The sequence below is a fragment of the Equus caballus genome, chromosome 5 (assembly GCF_041296265.1).
Source record: "Equus caballus isolate H_3958 breed thoroughbred chromosome 5, TB-T2T, whole genome shotgun sequence".
In the NCBI taxonomy this organism is placed as follows: Eukaryota; Metazoa; Chordata; class Mammalia; order Perissodactyla; family Equidae; genus Equus; species Equus caballus.
In genome coordinates, this window is record NC_091688.1 from 975,587 (window position 1) to 994,897 (window position 19,311).

At 49.7% G+C, this 19,311-nt stretch overlaps 1 protein-coding gene across 34 annotated transcripts in view; it reads right to left on the reverse strand.

Annotated features, from left to right (window-relative positions):
- Positions 1-4,660, reverse strand: part of PLEKHA6 (pleckstrin homology domain containing A6) — a 134,863-nt gene extending 130,203 nt beyond the window's left edge. For 4 of the 34 annotated variants that reach the window (XM_070266449.1, XM_023640335.2, XM_070266461.1 and 1 more), the window contains exon 1: positions 4,426-4,594. In XM_070266449.1, the coding sequence (XP_070122550.1) occupies positions 4,426-4,508 (83 nt within the window). In that variant the 5' untranslated portion in view covers positions 4,509-4,594. Of the gene's footprint in view, positions 1-4,425 lie in introns of all 34 variants that reach the window. The other 30 variants (XR_002807786.2, XM_070266447.1, XM_023640332.2 and 27 more) reach the window with 14 other exon arrangements.
- Positions 4,661-19,311: the final 14,651 nt, after the last annotated feature.

The following is a 19,311-nucleotide window of genomic DNA, read 5'->3' on the forward strand; positions in this document are numbered from 1 at the left end:
TGTTTCTCTAAGTCTGGACACCTGCTGCAGGAAGAGATTTCCCAGCTGACCCACCCCTCTGATGAGGAGAGAAGAAACAAAGTCACTGTTCTGGTGTCCCTGAGGCCCTGGAGCCACCGTGTGCCACGGCAGATGAGCTGTGCTCTGGGCCTGCGCCTGGGAGGCAGTGGGAGAGGAAGCCGAGGAAGGGGACATCAGCCCACGCTACACTGTAAAGTGGGAGGGGAAAGCCATTCTCACCCCGCCTCTTCAGCTGCCCCCGATTCCTCTCCTCCTCTCACACTGTCAGCTCCCTCAGACTTCACGTCTGTCTCTACGTCGCCTGGGACTCACGGAGGATCACAGGGCACCACACCCTCCACTTCCTCTTCCCCTTGTCCTTCTGCTAGCTGCCCCTCATCAGCCCCGGCCCAGAGCAACGCAGCCACATAGTCACAGGCTGTCTCCACTCCAGCTTCAGGCTGACGGGGAAGCTGGAACCAGGGGGACTGGTGTCACTGCAAATCCACAGTCCCCAAGCTTAGCTGGGCCCTAAGCGCCACCTAGAATCTTCTCCAGGAGCCCCGGGCAGTTGCTATTTACAGAGCTTCCCACCAACCTCAAGGCCCACGCCTGCCTCTCCTCACCTTCCCCGTTCTCACCGGATAATCTTATCTCTTAACTCAAGAAAAAGTAGAGGGGCCCGCCGGGGCCAAGTGGTTAAAGTTCCGCGCCCTCCCCTTCAATGGCCCAGGTTCGCGGGTTCAGATCCCAGGTTTGGATTCCGGGCCGGGACCTACTCCACTCATCAGCCCAGCTGTGGCGGCATCCCACATACAAAGCAGAGGAACACTGGCACCAATGTTAGCTCAGAGCTAATCTTCCTCAAGCAAAAGAGGAGGATTGGCAACGGATGTTAGCTCAGGGCAAATCTTCCTCACAAAAATAATTTTTTTAAAATAAAAACCATTAGGTAGGGGCTTCCCCCAATACACTCAGCCACCCTACCCCCAAACTCACCCGTGTTCCCACCATCCTTTAACACTTGTCTCTACGTTGGAGAAGAGGTTCCCCCATTTAAGGCTAATCCTTCTGCCTGGGTTGTAGTCCCCATCCTCGCCCATCTTTTCTAGAACCTTATTCTATTGAGCATCGCAGACTTGTATCTTCAACTTCTCTCTCCCTGCTGGGTCCGTCCCTTTAGACTCCCCTGCTGTCACGTCTTCCAGTCTGAACCCTCGGCCTCCCCCTCAACACCGCCTCCCCTCCCAGCTTCCCAACACCTGCTCCCCTTCTTACTGGCCACACTTCCTTCTTGGAATCTAGTCCCTTCCAGCTGTCGTCCACTTCCTGGTCTCCACTCCCCTGTCCTCTGCAATCTGGTCCCTGTTCCCAGCCCTCCCGTGAAAACACTTCCCTCAAGGTCATTAAAGACCGTCCTGGTTCTTAGATCCAGCAGACACTTTCCGGTCTTGAGCTCATTTGGCTTTTCCCCTGTTGACTGTCCCTTTCTTCTTGACGTCCTTCTTAGTTGCCTTTTGGGGCAGCAGCCTACCCTGGCCCTGCCGCTGCCCAGCTCTGTGACCCGCGGGTCTTCTCCACCTGGCCTCTCTTCCTCTATTCTTTCCTTAAATGCGGGTGCCCTCCTGCTGGGTACCCTCCTGTCTTCTCCCTCGCACTCTTCTGGGTGGTTCCACCGCAGTGATGACTCCCAGGCCTCTCTCTTCAACCTCTATCCTGTACATCCAGCTGCCTATGAGACATCACCTCCTGAAGGTCCTATCGGGACCTCAAACTCAGTGTTTCCCCATTGAAGCTGTGCTGTCCCTAAAGTCTGTTCCTCTTTTCATACTCCTGATCTCTGTCAAATCAAGTTCCAAATTCTGAGATTTCTCTTCAGTTCTTCCTTTTCCCCTCATTCTCCCATCTCCAGGTAGTAAATGAACACTTTCTATTCTACTTCTGAAGCTTTCTCCCATCTCTCCCTCCCCTTCCCTCTGTTCTCACCACTTTAATTCAGGTCCCCATCAGCCATCTCCCGGACTTTTGCAGTTGCTCCTAACCGCTCTCCACACCTCAAGTTTCTCGCCCTGCCCCCATTCGGCCCTCAAATCGTCATCCCTGCAGCTGCCAGAGATCCTGCTGGAACACAGACCTAACCACGTCAGTGCTCTGTTTCGCATTTCCTTGGTGTCCCATCACCTGCAGGACCAAGTTCAAACCCCTTAGCCCAATACAGAAGGCCGCTCTCAACGCTGTCTGCTTCCCACTTGCTCCGCCTGGTCTCCTGCAGCTCCTTGTCTCTGCTCCATCTCGACTGCACCCTCAGAGTGTTCTAGACAGCCTGTGCCCTAGCCCCCATTGGTGCCCTCCTTCCCACAGGCCTCTGCTTCAAGGCCCCTTTCACTCTAGCCTCTCTCTTCCAGAATCAATTCAAATCCTTCCTTCTCCAGGAGGCCCTCCCTCAACTCCCCAGAGAGCATTAGCTCTTTCTTCCTCATGTTCCTATAGCATTATGCAAATACCCTAGAATGTACCCTATTGTTCCCCTCCCCCCAGGAAGATTAGCCCTGAGCTAACATCTGCTGCCAATCCTCCTCTTTTGCTAAGGAAGACTGGCCCTGAGCTAACATCTGTGCCCATCTTCCTCTACTTTATCTGTGGGATGCCTGCCACAGCATGGCTTGATGAGTGGTGTCTAGGTCCCCGCCCAGGATCCAAACCGGCAAACCCCAGGCCACTGAAGCAGAATGTGCAAACTTAACCACTGTGCACCCTGGCTGGCCCCTACACTATTGTTTCTTAAGGATTTATTTGCATTTTATCCCTACTACCTTCAAGGAAGCTATCTGTATCTTTTTTTTTTTTTATCTCCAATGCCTAGCGCTGTGACAGACAAATAGTGGATACTCAATAAATGTTTGTGGAATGAAAGACGAAAAGAAGCTGGAAGGCAAGCCAGAGACTGGGAGGAAAGAAAAAGCCAAATTAACCACCTCTTCAGAATATCTGAGGAGCTTGTGGAAGTTCAGATTCTCAAGTGTCACCCCAGATCTTTTGAATTGGAATCTCAGGATGTAGGGCTCAGGAATCAGTCTTTTTAATTTTTTTTTGGTGAGGAAGATTGGCCCTGAGCTAACATCTGTGCCAACCTTCCTCAATTTTATATGTGGGACACTACCACAGCATGGCTTGAGGACCAGCATATAAGATCCATGCCGGGATCTGAACCCGTGAACTCTGGCCACCAAAGTGGAGCGCGCAAAGCCAACCATTACGCCACCTGCTGGCCCAGGAATCAGCCTTTTTTATAAGTTCCTTGGGTGATTTTTACCGACTCTAAAGTCTCAAAGCACTGACCGAAGGGACTCCAGTTTTAATACTGGGGAAGTTCGCTTCTTTAACACTCTGACTGAGGGTCAAGAACTTTAGCGTAGTTAATTTCTAAGATGATAATAATTACAACATCAATTACGATCATGGTGAGATAACAGAAGAAAGGCCTACAGCAAATGTGGAAACTGAGAAACAACAGAGAGGCCCTGGCTGCCTGAGCTCCTGCAAAGGCCGTGGGGCAGCAAGGCAAAGGCGCAGCAAGGTCCGTGGGCGCCGGCTTGACCCGAGACAAACACTTAGACAGGTCTTCGGTTTCTAGGGACCTGCTCCCCGGCTGAGAAATGAGGGGGTTGCATCCCAGGCCCCTCTGCGCTCCAATGTCCTGCGAGAGGCTGTCTGGAGACGGGAAACGGCACGCGTGGCTAACAGTTCAGGACGCTGTGCTTCTGGACTCACTCTATTCTCAGGAGACTTCTCTCCTGGCAAAAGATGACCACAGCAGGACGGGGCCGAAACAGCGCCCGGGGCCACCCTGCTGCAGGGAGATGGAGCCCGAGCCGCTCCGGTTCAGGAAACAGCCCAGCGCTGGGAGCGCACGGCTGGGAGCAGCAAAGGCGCCCCCGCTCCCGGGAACGCCGGGCGCGCTGTGGGCATCTCCTTCCTGACCGCAGCCCCGGGAAGAAGCAGGAAGGGGGAGGCCCGCCGTCTCCGAGCCCGAGTCCCGGGGTGAGCGACTGCCGGGAACTGGGTGGCAGGGCAGGGTCCCCCGGCAAGTGGTCAGCCCAAGTCGGCCCGTAGGACAGCGGGGGGAGGCGGGGCGGGGCGCGGCAGGAAGAACTGCTCCCGGCCCCTTGGGCGCACAGCCCCGCAGGCTGGCTCCGGTGCCCCGTCCTCGGGGTCCCACTCCCCCGCGCGCGGCCCGCCTTTCCAGCCCCAGGGCGACGCCGAGCCCGCCCGGACTCCGGCCCCTGGGGGAAGGGCGGCCGTCCCGCGGCGCCCCGGAGCCCCTTCCTTCGTCGGCCGCCCCCCGCGCCCGGCCCGGCCCGGCCCCGCCGCCCTGGAGGTCGGCGACTCCGGAGAACGACTGGAAACCCGGGGAGCCCCACGTACTTGACGAAGAAGACCCTCCCGCCGCGGTCCACGCCGTAGGTCCAGCGGCCGGGCAGGTCCAGCCAGTCGAGCTCCTCGGCCATCGCGGCCGCAGCCCCGGCCCTCCCGGCGGCGCCTCCCGGCGGCTCGGCCTCCCCGGCGGCGGCGGGCGGGAGCCGGACACGCCCCCGCAGCGCCTCCCGGCGGCTCGAGCTCGGCCTCCCCGGGAGCAGGTGGCGGCGGGGCGGGGAGGCGGGCCCGCCCCAGGTACCGCGGCCGCCGCCGCCTCCAGCGCGGGGCTGCCAGGGCTTTGAGTCACCAACCGGGACGAGTGCAGCCGCCGACCGGAAAGGGGAAGTGGTCAACCTGGGTCTACTCGGCTGGAGGTCAGGAGAGGAGCAAAGGTCAGAGGCAGGGAAGAGTGGCCGGGTGTGAGCGGCGAGGGGCCCTGGGTGTCTCTTCTTGCCAAGAAGTCAGCCGAATTAATCCAGCTGGTCTTACCTTGCCTTCCCAGCAGCTCCTCCAAGAAGCCTACCTTGACTAAGTAGAATCAGAGGGAGACCCAGAGACACACTCGGAAACCAACAGCTTTTATGTCCCTTCCCCCTAACTCGCACCAGAAAAAGGAAAAGGAAAAAAGAAACAAAAAGCAGAGGAAGGAATATTTCTGTGCACAGAATACAGGTTGCAAGCAGTCAATACTGGCACATCAAAAACGGTAACATTGATACAGAGGCTTATGCACCCCTATGTTCACTGCAGTATTATTCACAATAGCCAAGGTGTGAAAGCAACCCAAGTGCCCATTGACTGATGATTGGACAAAGAAGATGTGGTGGATATAGATATATACAATGCAATACTACTCAGCCATGAAAAAAGACAGAATTGTCCCCTTCGCAACAGGGATGGACCTTGAGAGTGTTTTGTTAAGCGAAATAAGTCAGACTGAGAAAGACAAACACCATATGATTTCACTCATGTGGAAGATAAACAAACTTACAGGCGAAGAGAATAATTTAGTGGTTACCACGAGGAAGGGAGGGGCGGGTGGGCACAAGGCGTGAAAGGGCACACTTATATGGTGACAGACAAATATTAACGTACAACTGAAATTTCACAATGTTATAAACTATTATGATCTCAATTAAATAAATAAAATAGTATTGTTGGAGCCCACAGTTCTGCTGTCTCTAGGGTCTGTATCAAAGTTGGGCTCCAGGCAGCTTTCCTAGTTTGCTCAGGACCTGCCCCTGGGGCTCCAATTAAGTGCACACGGCTCCCATCCCTGTGTCAGACCTGGGAGACCCGTGTCTTTAGAGGAAGCAGCAGGCCGCATGGCAGTAGGTGGGCAAGTGTCTGCTGAGTGAGCACACTTGTTGTAAGCACTCTAAGGGGTTGGAGCCCTGTTCCACCCAGAGACTTCCTACTCACCCTTCAGTGCCTGCCCATGTGTCACCTCCTCTGGGAAGCCGTTCTTGACTCTACCCCAGACAGATTTATATGTCCATCCTCTATGTGTCATGGCACTTTATTAATAACCCTATAGTGAAACTTATCACACTGTAATGCGATCCTTCCCTGAGCTTTGCTGTGCTCCTCAGGGCAGGGCTCCATCTTTTTCATCTTTATAGTCCCAGCCCCTACCTGGGGCATCCAATTAATGTTTGATGAATGACTGATACTGTCATAAGTAGGAATGGCTCTTAACTCTAACTACAATCCTGTACTTTTGGACCTTATGTAGGGGCCTGCTGAATATAACCATCAGCAACCTCAGGGTGTGTGGGGGGAGAAAAAGAAACAACCAGGGAGCCTTCCCAGGTAGCCACATGCTCAACCTGGAGGCTGTAATGTGTGTACATCTGATAGATAGTGAAGCTAGAAGATGCTAGAGAACATCTTGGTCCAATCCTCTTGTTTTTGATACGGGAAACTGAGGAGCAAAGAAGGCAGGCACCAGTTAAGGTCACTGAGCAAGGTGGTGGCAGAGACAGATCTGTCCCCCAGTGTCCCAGGCCAGAGCTCTTTCCATGACATCATTCTGCCTCCAACACTGGAAATTCACTCTGCCAACATATACAGGTTGATTCCTGGGTGCCAGGTCTAAGCTGAGCCCTTTCTCCAGATGCAGAAGAGGAGCAGAAACCCATAATACCCAACTCTTTTCTCCCTTCTCAGATCCTACAGGTTTCTAGTAGAGAAAGCTGCATTCGACAATGAAGCAGAGCCCCATGCGAGAAGCAAAGATGAGGCTCTATGCCCCCTGGTTCTTGAATTGGGGGGTGGGGGAGGGTCAAGGGATCAGACTCCTCCTCAGGCCCCAGGCCTCAGCCCCCAGCTTTGTGAAACACCTGTAAGACTCCTCCCGCTGATAAAGCAGGAAGCCACCTGCCCGGCCCCTGCAATATCCGAGGATCTGAACCGGCAGAAGCAGTGCCAAGACGCCTCCAGGGAAAATACCAGCACCCAGTGCACTCCCAGTCCGACCTGAGCAACCAGTAAGGGCGGCTGCCTGGGCTGAATGTGGGACAAAATGGCATTTATTTGAAAACATGTATTCTGCCACTGTCTTCTTTGAGGAGTAGGGACTCCTGTGGATTTCTTCACAACATTTTTGTCTTCCTTATCTCTTATCTAGCCTGGGGTTCCTTGGAACATCTACCTGGACATGAAAAGGCCGGTAGTTGAGATTTTGAGTGTTTTTTACTCATTTGAAATAAGAAAAGAAATCAGGTTTGAAAATATTTTTCTAACTGTGATAAATTCTAGCTAGTGACGTTTTACATTCCAGTTCTCGTTTATCAATTATGATGAGTATTAATACTGCTAATAAAGACATTTTAACAAAGGATCTAAAGACAATGCGGAAAGGAGTGGAAAACTCAAGTAAAACTGGTTGAGTTTCTGGTTTAACAATTTCCTGGAAGAGGACAGGAGGTTTGTTATGTTGAAATGGAAACCTTACATGCCCTGCAATGCAGTCAGAAATTTAGTTGCATTTCCCCTGCAGCCTATTTGATTTTACCCCTTTAAAAGGCAACAGAGCACATGGATAAAATATATCAGCGATATTTGGAAGTTATTCTGATCCTCTCCTACCTTTTGAGACCGTAGATTAGTCAAAAATAGTGTGCTTCTGGTTGGGTACCTGTGGGAGGCTGGAAAACAGCCCCCCAAAAGCTGTCCATGTCAAAGCCCTGGAACCCAGGAATGTGCTAATTTGGAAAAAGGTCTTTGCGATGTAATTAAGTTAAGGATCATGAGATGAGAAGATTATTCTGGATTATTCAGGTGAGCCCTAAATTCAGTGACAAATCCTTGTAGGAGAAAGGCAGGGGGAGATTTGAAATGTACAGAAGAGAAGGAAGCAATGTGGCCACAGAGGCAGCGATTGGAGTGATGTGGCCACAAGTCAAGGGATGTTGACAGGCACACTGTCAGAGGTTGGAAGAGGCAAGGAAAGGCTTCTGCCCCAGAGGCCACAGAGGGAGTGTGGCCCTGTTAACACCTTGATTTCAGATTTCTGGCGGGAGAGAATAAATTTTTGTGGTTTAAGCCACTCGGTTTGTTGGTAATTTGTTACAGCAGCCATGGGAAATCATGGGAACTTAATTTTGTTGTTATTAGTGCTGTTGAGTTGATTCCTACTCCTAGCAACCTGCTCGGTCTTTCTGCGCCATCCTCTCACCCTCTGGCGCTCTATCAGACAATCTTTGCTGTTGTTCAGAGGGTTTTCATGGCCAGTTTTTGGGGAAGTGAGTGACCAGGTCCTTCTTCCTAGTCTGTCTTAGTCTGGAAGCTCCACTGAAACCTATCAACCATGGGTGACCCCGCTGGTATTTGAAATACTGATGTCATAGCTTCAGCATCATAGCAACATGCAGCTGCCACAGTGTGACAATCGAGAGACGGGTGGTGTGATTCCATGACAGAGAGACAAACCCGCCACAGCAGTGAGAGCTCTGAATCTTAACCACTAGACCACCAGGACTTGCTGGAAAATTAATACAGTACCTATGAAAAAATCATAACTAAATGAGGACTGAAATAAATGTCTATTATTTTTACTTGTCCAATATCCAATCTCCCTTCTTCTGTTGATAGCCCCCTGAGTTTCCTTTTGACATCCATCCTTCTGCCACTGTCAGACCATGTGGATTAGTTGGGCTGGCCCCATCTCCACCCCAGCTATGATGCAGATGTGGCTAAATCTGACTCTATTCCCCTGGCCGTCGTGATTGGTTAAGGAAAGAACACAGGACTGAGACCAGACCAAGATTCAGTTTAAAGAAGATCCCAGGATTCTTGGAAGAAGCCCTTTCTCTCTTGGATTTGAAGCTGGCAGGTGTCATTTTGGTGCTGCTGGGGTCTTCATGTGGGGAGAGTCTGCAGAAAACGAAGCCCAATAGAGGACAAAGTGGAGCTGGAAGATAAGGAGAGACTGGATCTTCCTTATGTCCCATGAGCTCTGGGACCCAGAAGAGGCCCTACCCCTGGCATTTCAACTTGGTGTCAGTAAACACCCTTATTTACTTCAGCCAGTTTGAGTTGGGCTTCTACCCCTAACAACTGAAAAATTCCAGACCAGGACAGGGGTCACTGTGTCTCATGTCCCTGTTTCTTTGAGTAACCAAGGTTTCTTTGGGAAAGCCAATGAGATTGCCACCAGAAACTCTAGTGACTCGAGAATGGGAACTGTGCTCTTTCAAGAAAGCCACAATTTTAAATCAAGAATGGGTCTTGGTGATCATCTAGTCAAAGCCCACATTTTCCCCTAGAGGCTGCTGGAGAACTCAGGAAAAGCACCCAGGTTTGCGGCAATTCCATGGCAGAGTTGGGCCCACAACCCAGGTCTCCTGCACGCTGAGAGGTGGAAAGCTGTATTTCAAGATGTTTGCTGTATCACTAAATATAGTTGGCCCAGAGACTCACACAGTCACAAGATTATAACAGATTCCTCTGCTCTATGAAAGAGCACAGTTGTCCCTCGGTATCCGCAGGGGATTGGTTCCAGAACCCCCTGAGGATGTTCACTTCCTTATACAAAATGGTGGAGTGTTTGCATATAACCTACGCCATCCTCCCATGTACTTTAAATCATCTCTAGATTACTTATAATACTTAACGTAAACGCTATGCAAATAGTTGCTATGCTGTACTGTTTAGGGAGTAATGACAAGAAAAAAAGTGTACGTGTTCAGCACAGACGCAGCCATGGTAGGTGTTTTGATCTGCGGTTGGTTGAATCCGCAAATGCAGAACTGCTGATATGGAGGCCAGCTGTAACCACGGCAGAAATTGTACTGGGTGTCGGTGTTTAATAGTCATGCTCACCTGCAGGGTTGGTCACCGGCTACTGCTGATCTTCTTGCAGGCACCAGGAAGTGAAGGCAAAGAAGGCAAGGCCCCTCTGCTGGATCGATACACGGCTGTAACTGCGCAAGCGCCCGACACGCCAGCCGTGTCTCCACGAGGCCTTCAGACGGGAGCTCTTGTTATAAAGACGGCTGCGCTAGTGCTGGAAACCAGAAGACTGTGGAGTCCTGCAGTTTCCCGACAGCCTGACGAACTGAAGTGCGTGGGCTCCACAGAGGAGCCCGGTACTGCTGCATGTACACGAGTGAGTAAAGCAGACAGGTCCTGCTCTCGCAGAGTTTACATTTGATAAATATACAGTCTCAGAGGCTGAGGAGTCTGTGGAACAAAACTGGAGGAGTGAAGGAGACAGGAGAGCAATGAACGCCCTGTCTTATATTCCACAGATTTCCTACAGGGCGGGCAGGAAAGGCCTCACTGAGAAGAGCAACATTTGAACAAAGACTCAAAGGAAGTGAGAGAGCCAACCGTGTGGATGTTGACGAGACATGTTCCAGGGAGAGGAGACAATCAGTGCAAAGGCTCTGAGGCAGGAACATCCCTGGTGTGTCTGAGAAACAAGGAGGCCAGGGTGGCTGAAGCAGAGCAAATGAGGGAGAGGACAGTGGGAGCTGAGGACAGAGCGGGTGAGGGAGGCCAGATCGTTCCAGGTCACAAGGAGATGTGCTGTTGTTCTAAGTGAGATGGGAAACTGTTGGAGGGCTGAGTGTGGGAGCGACATGACGGTCGTGACTTCCCGACTTTTTAGAGGCCCATTCTGGCCATCGTTTGGAGTGTGGGAAAAGCGGGTTCCAGTTAGGAGGGTATGGCAATAATCCAAGCAAAACATGGTGATGGCTTGGTTCATGGTGTTGCGGGGTAGAAGCAGTCAGAAGTAGTCAGGTTCTGGGTATTTTTTGAAGGTGGAATGACAGGGTTTGTGATAGATTGTAATTGGGCTGAGAGAGGAAGAGAGGAGCCGGGTTGACTCCAAGGTATTTGGCCCCGAGCCATTGGAAGGATAGAGCTGCCACTGACGGAGTGGGGCGCAGAAGTTCAATTTTGAGCATGTTAAGTTGGAGATGCCTATGAGAGACCCAAGTAGAGACGCCAGGGAGGTGACTAGATACTTAAGGCTGGAGTCTGTCTCAAGAGCAGAGGCATGCATTTGGTATTTTTCAATGACTGGATGGTGTTAAAGCCAGGAGGCTGGTTGAGATCACAAAGGAAAGGGGTGCAGGGAGGGAGGAGGCGGACCTCAAGGGCTGAGAACTGGGACACTCCAACTTTCGGAGGTCAAGTTAATGAGATGGAGCCTGCACAGGTGGCAGAACAAGCGGCAAGTGAAGTAGGACGAGAACAAGAGAGACTAGTGTCCTGGAAGGGAGCCTTCAGTTGCATTCCCATCCCTCACAAGGAGAAGGAAGGTGCAAATGGTGCCTGTGCTCTGGAAGGGCTGAGGTTAAGGTGGGTTCTCTCTGAGCAGGAAGCAACTTGTCCTCCTGTGTGAAAGGGCGGAGAGACAGCTCAGGTGATCTTTAAGTCGGTCTGAGAGTGGCCTGAGAAGATGATCGTTTGGCTAATAAGCCCTTGCTCACTGTGGAGAAGGACGCCTGAGCTGCGCTTCCTTCAGCCCCATCTCTCAGCCGTTGCTCTGGCTTCTCCTGGGAATGACGCCAGCCCAAGAGGGCTGGCTGATTTTTGCTGCCAGGACTGTGTCATGGAGGAGAGAACTGGCCCTGGCAGCTCCATGGGGGAGGGATGGAATGAAATTGTCAGTCGTCAGCTCAGAACAAGAGCTGTGGGCTGGGTGGAGCCTGGAGGAGTGGCCCAGTAGTCGACCTGCTGGTATTTTTTCTCTGGGTCCCTTCTTGACTCTTCAGCTTAGGCAACACTCTTTCTGTGCTGACTTTGATTCTGATCTGGGCTTTTTCTAGAAAATGGCAGCTAGTGCTGACTTGGGCATTTCCTGGAACTAACACAGCACTTGGCTTCAGTTTAGTTCAATCAACTTACAAGGCACCACGTGCCTCTGTCTCTAAAACTGTCTCAGCCTTCAGCCAACCAGTTTATCCCCCTTGTCTCGGCCGCCCACCACCGTGCTGGTCAGCCCTCTACTCTCCTCGAAGACCTTGGCTCCTGCCTCAGCATCTTCCTCTCCATCCCTTATCTCCCTCTCATCCCTGGTGATTTCAGTACCTCACAGCACCCTAACATCCTCAGCTCCAGGGACATTCACCTCCATGCACACCCAGCGCCATAGCTTAGACTTTCCTACCACTCAGATCTACTCCCACCTGGAAACACAAACTCTAACAGCCCACTTTCTGACCACAGTTTGGGTGCTTCTAACACCCTCATTCCTGTCTTCTCTTTATGCCTGTTCCTTGCCTCCCTCCAGTGCCTTTAGCCTCTCAAATTCCCTCCTCATCTATCAGTGGAAGCCTTGTCTCTCTTCCTGCACTGTTCAGCCAAACTCACAGCCTCTCACATTATGCCTTCACCAACCAATACCCTTGTCCGCTTGGCCTTGGTAGTACCTACTCTGCAAAATTCCACTCTGGATTAATTTGTCCACCTTTTCTGCTCCTATGCTCAGAAAAATATCACACCAAGCTATTGGAAAAATCAAACAAATCAATACCCTATCATTCTCACTCTCCAGCCTCCCACATATCTCTTGCTGGGTCTACAGTCACTCTCAGCAGCAGAACCATCATTATTCCAACAAAAAGCAAAGGCAGTTGGGAAGCCTTATGCTAGAACGTCTTCCCTCAGGCTGCCTCTGCCGCCGTTACAATCTTATCTCCCTCTCTGCCCATCTGTCTCTCTTTCCTCCTACCCAAAGCTAACCTTTCTACATGTTCCCATCCTTACAAATGCCCAGCCCTACCAGCTCCTCTGAAATCTTAGTCCATCAATTATCTCCTCTCTCCTGTATTTTCAAGCTTTCCCTTCTCTTCTAGTTCTGTCTTTCCACCCTATAACTAAGCTCAGGATTTTTACCATTAAAAAAAAACACACACAGCAAGACTCAACCCCCTGCCCACCCTCACCCCACTCTCCTTCCTCTCACTCGAAGTTTCTGAAAGGAGTGAGCTGTGTGCTTGGCGTGTCAGGTTCCTTGTCTCCCAGTTATCACTCTCTGGTTTCTGTCCCCACAGCTCCTTGAAAATGGCTAAGACTATTCTGGCAAAGTCGAACACTTACTTCCAGGTTGCTAAATCCAACAGACATTTCTCAGTTCTCCTCTTAGGTGACCTTTCTGAGGCATTTGCCAACTCTGCCCCTCCCTGCTCCCTGTGCTGGACAGCGAGTATTTCACCACTCTGTGCCCCGGCCATCCGGAGACCCCTGTGCTTATCACTGTCATAGCACCCCTCAGAGTTCGGGTATTGACCTTGCTGTCTCCCCACTGGACTGAGACTCCTTGAGAGCTGTCTTTTTTTGTGTGCATATGTGAGGAAGATTGGCCCTGAGCTAACATCCCTGCCAATCTTCCTCTACTTGCATGTGGGACGCTGCCACAGCCTGGCTTGATGAGCAGTGTGTAGGTCTGCACCTGGGATCCAAACCGGCGAACCCCAGGACACTGAAACAGAGCGTGCAAACTTAACCACTATGCCACCAGGCTGGCCCCCTAAATCTACTTTTTGTCTTCATTTTACTCAGCAGCATTTGACAGTTGGTCAGTCTCACCTTCATGAAGCCCTTTTTTCTCTAGGCCTTCATGACACCACATTCCCTGGTTTATCTGCCACTTCACTGGCTATTTCTTCTTAATCTCTTGGGTAACTGCCTCTCCTCTGCTTAACCTCAAAATGTTGGAGTATCCAGACTCCACCCTCGGCCTGCTTCTCTCCTCTGTCTACACGCTCCCCCTAGGTATCTCCCCACTGTTTTAAACACCATCTACATGCTGTTGGCTCCCGAATGTCTGTCTGAATCTGGCCTCTCCCTCGGACTTCAGATGCATATATCCGATTGCCTACTCCTGCTCTGCTTGGATATTTAAGAAGCATCTCAAATTTAACATGGCCCAACTAGAACTCTTGATTTATACCTCCGAACCTATTCTCCCTGAGTCCTCTCAGTCTATGGCACGATCAACAACCACCCCATTGCTTGGCTCAAAAACCTAGAAGTAGTGTGACAACTGTCCTGGTTTGTCTGGGACTTGTCCTGGTTTTAGCCCTGAAAACCCCGTATCCCAGGAAACCCCTCCGTCTCAGGCAAACCAGGTGGATCCCACCCGGGAGTCACCCTAGATTTCCTTCTCTTCCTCACGTTCCACAGCCAATCGACTGGCTCTCCCTCCAGATATGCCCCCAATTTGCCCTTCCCGCCTCCACTGCCTCCTGGTACAAGCCTCCATCACGTCCCGCCCTGGGCCGTCCCAGCGGCCTCCTCTTCTGGTCTCTTCCTTCCTTGCTTGGCCCACTACATTTTTCACAGAATAACGCCCTCCAGTGACACTCAGAATAAATCCAGATTTCCTTCCTGCAGGCTCCACATCCTCTGGCCCCTGCTTACCAAGGCACTGTGGTCTCACAGTTCGCTCACCCTTCCTCTCTCCGCTTCCCCAATCAGCTCCTGACCCACCCCTCCTACCGTGCAGGGCTGGGGTGAGAGGGCCCTCCTCAGAGATGCCGTCCCCAATCACTGCATGCAGAGTCGCTCCCCAGGAGGCCCCCATCATATCACTCTCTCTACTGTGCTCTGTTCATAATTTTTTTGTTTTTCTTTTGTTATTGACTCCCCCAACTAAGATGTAAGCTCTTTGAAAGCAGAGACCCTGCCAGTCTTGCTCACATCGGTGTCCCCATCACTCAGTCTCCACACAGTGCATGCGCAGTAAACATCTGCTGAGTAAATGCATAATCAGCACCCAGTATAAGGCCTCTCACCGCACTCGTAAATGGGCTGAGTGAACAAATTCACGAGAGTCCACCAAGCTCTGTGCTGGGCCCTGGGCCCACCTCAACAACTAAGACGTGGTTCCTGGGGCTGGCCTGGTGGCACAGTGCTTAAGTGCCCACGTTCCGCTTCAGCGGCCCGGGGTTCACCAGTTCTGATCCCGGGTGCAGACATGGCACCACTTGGCAAGCCGTGCTGTGGCAGGCTTCCCACATATAAAGTAGAGGAAGATAGGTACGGATGTTAGCTCAGGGCCAGTCTTCCTCAGCAAAAAGAAGAGGATTGGCAGCAGTTAGCTCAGAGCTAATCTTCCTCAAAAAAAAAAAAAAAAGGCATGGTTCCTTAGGAGCTTATGGTCTACTAAGAAACAGAGGCATAAATCAAACTTTTAAACTAAATAATCATAACAATTATAAATATGCTGGGGAGCAAGAAATATCATATTCTTTTATTCTATTAAGTAAAATGTGGTCTGCTCTGGGTCCCCATCCCACTAGGGTGGGAGGAGATTCGATCTCCATCATTATTGAGCCCCTCTCCCAACCACTGGAATCATACGGAACACCAGGAGTCCAGAATATTCAGAAGGGCCCTTTAATCTTCAGGCCACCCTGGCCACCGCCCACATGCTCCTGGCTCAAGCCTTCGTAGTGCCTTGAAGTGTTAGCTGCTTCTTGGCCAAGCTCGGACTTGAGGGAAAGGATACGTAAGAGAGGTTGAGAGGTGAGCGTTTTGTGGGAGCAAACTGCTGACCCAAGCTACTCGGAGGACCTCTTCAAAGCCCATGCCATTTTCAGCTCAGGGAAATTGTTCCAAACCCACTTCTAGTCTGTGAATTCCACCTCTCTTGACCCAAGCCATTCCCTCTTTTCCCTCCCCGCTTGGAACTATCCTAAAAAGTCTCCCTTAGGTGGCCCCTTTGCTGCTTCCTGCAGAAGGAGAAGACACTAAAAATGGTCAGTTCTCCATGAAAAGCAGAGTTCTTACGTTTCCTTCCACTGACCTGCTCCTCTTTCAGAATTCCCTAGCTCAATTAATAATTGAGTTCACTTTCCTCCTTGTCACCAAGGATAGCAAAGCTGACTCATTTGTAACCTCTCCTCCTTTGTCTAGTCAGCCGCTGAGTCCTGCCAACTCGTATCCCTCCAGGACACCCCCTTCCAGTCTCCCCTCCCTGTGGTCGAGCTCATTTCTTCACACCTATACTTGTGCGAGAACTCCTGCTAGCTCTCTCTATTCTAGTTTCTCCTCAGTTCAGTCCATCCACCAAATGACCCAAGACCTATTCCAAAAGAGCCTGTCTGACCGTGTCACTCACTTGACGGCTTGTCACTTTATGTAGAATGAAACAGACCAAACTTCTTAGCACGACCCTCAAAGTACTCTATCCTTTAGACCCCACATGACAAAGTGTATCCTCCACTATGCTTCTCCATCCCACAGAACCTGTACGCTGTGTGACCAGCCTATTATAAGCCTTTCCCCCAGCATGCTTCCTATATTCTCCCATTTCTACCTTTTCTCTAAAGCTATTTTCCCTGTTTGAAATGTCCTTTGCCTCCCTCCCCTTTATCTGCCCCTTTCCACATTGTCCACCCAATGAAGGGTGCTCATCTTTAAAAGTCCAACACTAGTTTCGTCTCATCCATTAATGCTTCCTGAGAGGAGGAGAGGAGTGTTGTAGGTAAAGCCATGGGCTGTGGAGCCAGACTGGGCTTAACTCCCAGTTCTCTGCTGTTCCCTACTTGTGTAACCTTCAGTAGTTTATTGTGCTTCAGATCCTTTATCTGTAAATTGGGAGATACATACGTATTTCACATAATACACGCTGTGTGAGTGTTTGATGTTATTATTACATGCCAAATATGGTACTAAGAACTTTCCATACAATATCTAATTTAGTCTTCCTAGCTGCTCTGAGAGATATTATTATTCAATTTTTACATGTGACCCCCAGGATTCAAGTAATTTACCAAAAGGCACACAGCTGGTGGAAATGGAAAACTGGAATTGAAGTCCAAGTCTGTCCAGACTAATACATAGGCTCTCCTCATAGCACTGGAGAGAGCGCTGGGGAGGAGACCAGTGAGGCCTGGCCTCTCCAACTTCCTCTCAGATGGAGGTGGCAAAGGAGAGTGCATGCTCCAGGAGAGCGTGCAGGAAATGGAACCACTGGCCAGTGATACTGGGGTCAGAGTCAAAGGCAGATGATAGGCCGGTGTGCAACCCCTCAAGGAAAAAGAAATGACTGGAAACATTACACGTGGGTGTGATCCCAATGGCAGTATCAGAATTTGTTATGGGAAAAGGCAGAGGTGTTCCTGAAACTGTTAACTTGAGGAGAGAAGTGCTACATCCAACATTTTTAACTCCAAGAGACCTAGTACAAAATTAGAAACTCAAAGAGTTTAAGAGCTGGATGAGACCATGGAGTGACATCTTTAAAGTACCAAAAGAAAAAACCCATTAACTTAGAATTCTATAGCTAGCGAAAATATCTTTCAAAAATAAAGACAAGTAAACACTTCGTTTCAAACAAACAAGATCTGAGAGAAATCATCATCAGTAAACTTGCACGACAAGAAATGTTAAAGGTGTTTTTCAGGCAGAAGGAAAATATTTGATAGAAATTTTTATCTACACAAAGCTCTGAAAACGGTAAATATATGGTAAATAAAAAGATTTTTTTCTAATTTTCCATTTCTTTAAAAGATGACTGACCCTTTAAAGTGAAAATAATACTAATGTAATATAGGTTTAGCAAACCCTCGTGGTCTAGTGGTTAAGATTCCGCGCTCTCACTGCCGTGGCCTGGGTTCATTTCCCAGTCAGAGACCACACCACCCATCTGTCGGTTGTCACACTGTGGCAGCTGCATGTCACTGTGATGCCAAAGCTCTGCCATCGGTATTTCAAACACCAGCAGGGTCCCCCATGGTGGACGGGTTTCAGCAGAGCTTCCAGACTAAGACAGACTAGGAAGAAGGACCAGGCCACCAACTTCAAAAAAACTTGGCCATGAAAACCCTGTGAACAGCAGCGGAGCATTGTCTGATAGAGCGCTGGAAGGTGAGAGGATGGCGCAGAAAGACTGGCCAGGGCTCCACTCTGCTGCACACAGGGCGCTAGGAGTTGAAATCGACTCAATGGCACTAACAACAAAAAGTAGGTTTATAACTTTTGTGTAAGAAGAAGGTATCACAACAGTAACACAAGGGACAGGAGGGGAGAAATCGAAGTATACCGTTGTAAGGGGGGGGCGTGTGTGTACATATAGTGCTGTACATGAAGCGGTACGATATGATTTAAACATAAACTGTGTTGAGTTAAAGCTGTATTTAAACATTACAACAGCCACTAAAATCAAATCAGATAGAGAGGTATGGCTAATAAGCCAATAGTGAGGACAAAATGGACTCACAAAAAAAGAATACTCATTCCAAAAGGGGGCAGGAAAAGAGGAGCCAAAGGAATTAAATCAGATGGGACGTACAGAAAACAAAACGCAAGAGAGTAAATTTAAGCTCAACTCTGTCAATAATTACATTAAATGTAAATGGTCTAAATACTCCCAATTAAAAGGCAGACATTGTCATATTGGATTTAAAAAATTATTGTATGCTGTCTGCAAAAAAAAACCTACTGAAATATAAAAACAGATAGGTTAAAAATAAAAGGATGGCCAGACTTCCAGCTACGGTGTTATGAAGAGATCAGCAAATCCTCTTCACCAAAAGCAAATATAAAAAATATTTTGATCTTTTTGGACAAAATTTCCAAAAAGAAACATATCAGGGATCTGGAAATGAATCAAAGACAGAAAAAATAATGAGAACTGTTTATTCCTGAAAAACTGCTGGAGCTTTGGGTATGAAATATTAAAGAAATTGAATTTCTCAACCTCAGTACATAACATTTGGGGCTGAATAACTCTTCGTCATGGGGGCTGTCCCAGGCATTGTAGGATGTTTAGCAGCATTCCTGGCTTCTGCCCACTAGATGCCAGCAGCATCCTCCCAGTTGCAACAACCAAAAATGTCTCCAGATACTTCCAAATATTCCCTAGGGGGCAAAGTCAGGAAGATAAACAATTAGAAATGTACAAGCACCTAGCAAAGAGCCCCAAAATACATGAAGCAAAAACTAATAGGGGCCGGCCCGGTGGTGCAGCAGTTAAGTGCGCACGTTCTGCTTCAGCAGCCCGGGGTTCACCGGCTCGGATCCCAGGTGTGGACGTGGTACCACTTGGCAAGCCATGCTGTGGTAGGCGTCCCACATATAAAAAATAGAGGAAGATGGGCATGGATGTTAGCTCAGGCCCAGTCTTCCTCAGCAAAAAGAGGAGGATTGGCAGCAGATGTTAGCTCAGGGCTAATCTTCCTCAAAAAAAAAAAGAAAAAAAATAGCTTGGAATGAACGAAAACACAACATATAATCATATTTGAGAAGCAGCTAAAGCACTGCTCATAGAGACATTTATAGCATTATGTACTTAAATTAGAAAAAAAGAAAGGTTTTGAATCAGTGGTCTAAGCTCCACCTTAAGAAACTAGAAAATCAAATTAGACCCAAAGAATGTAGAAGGAAGGAAATGGACTGAAATCAGAAATCTGTGGACTAGAACACAACACA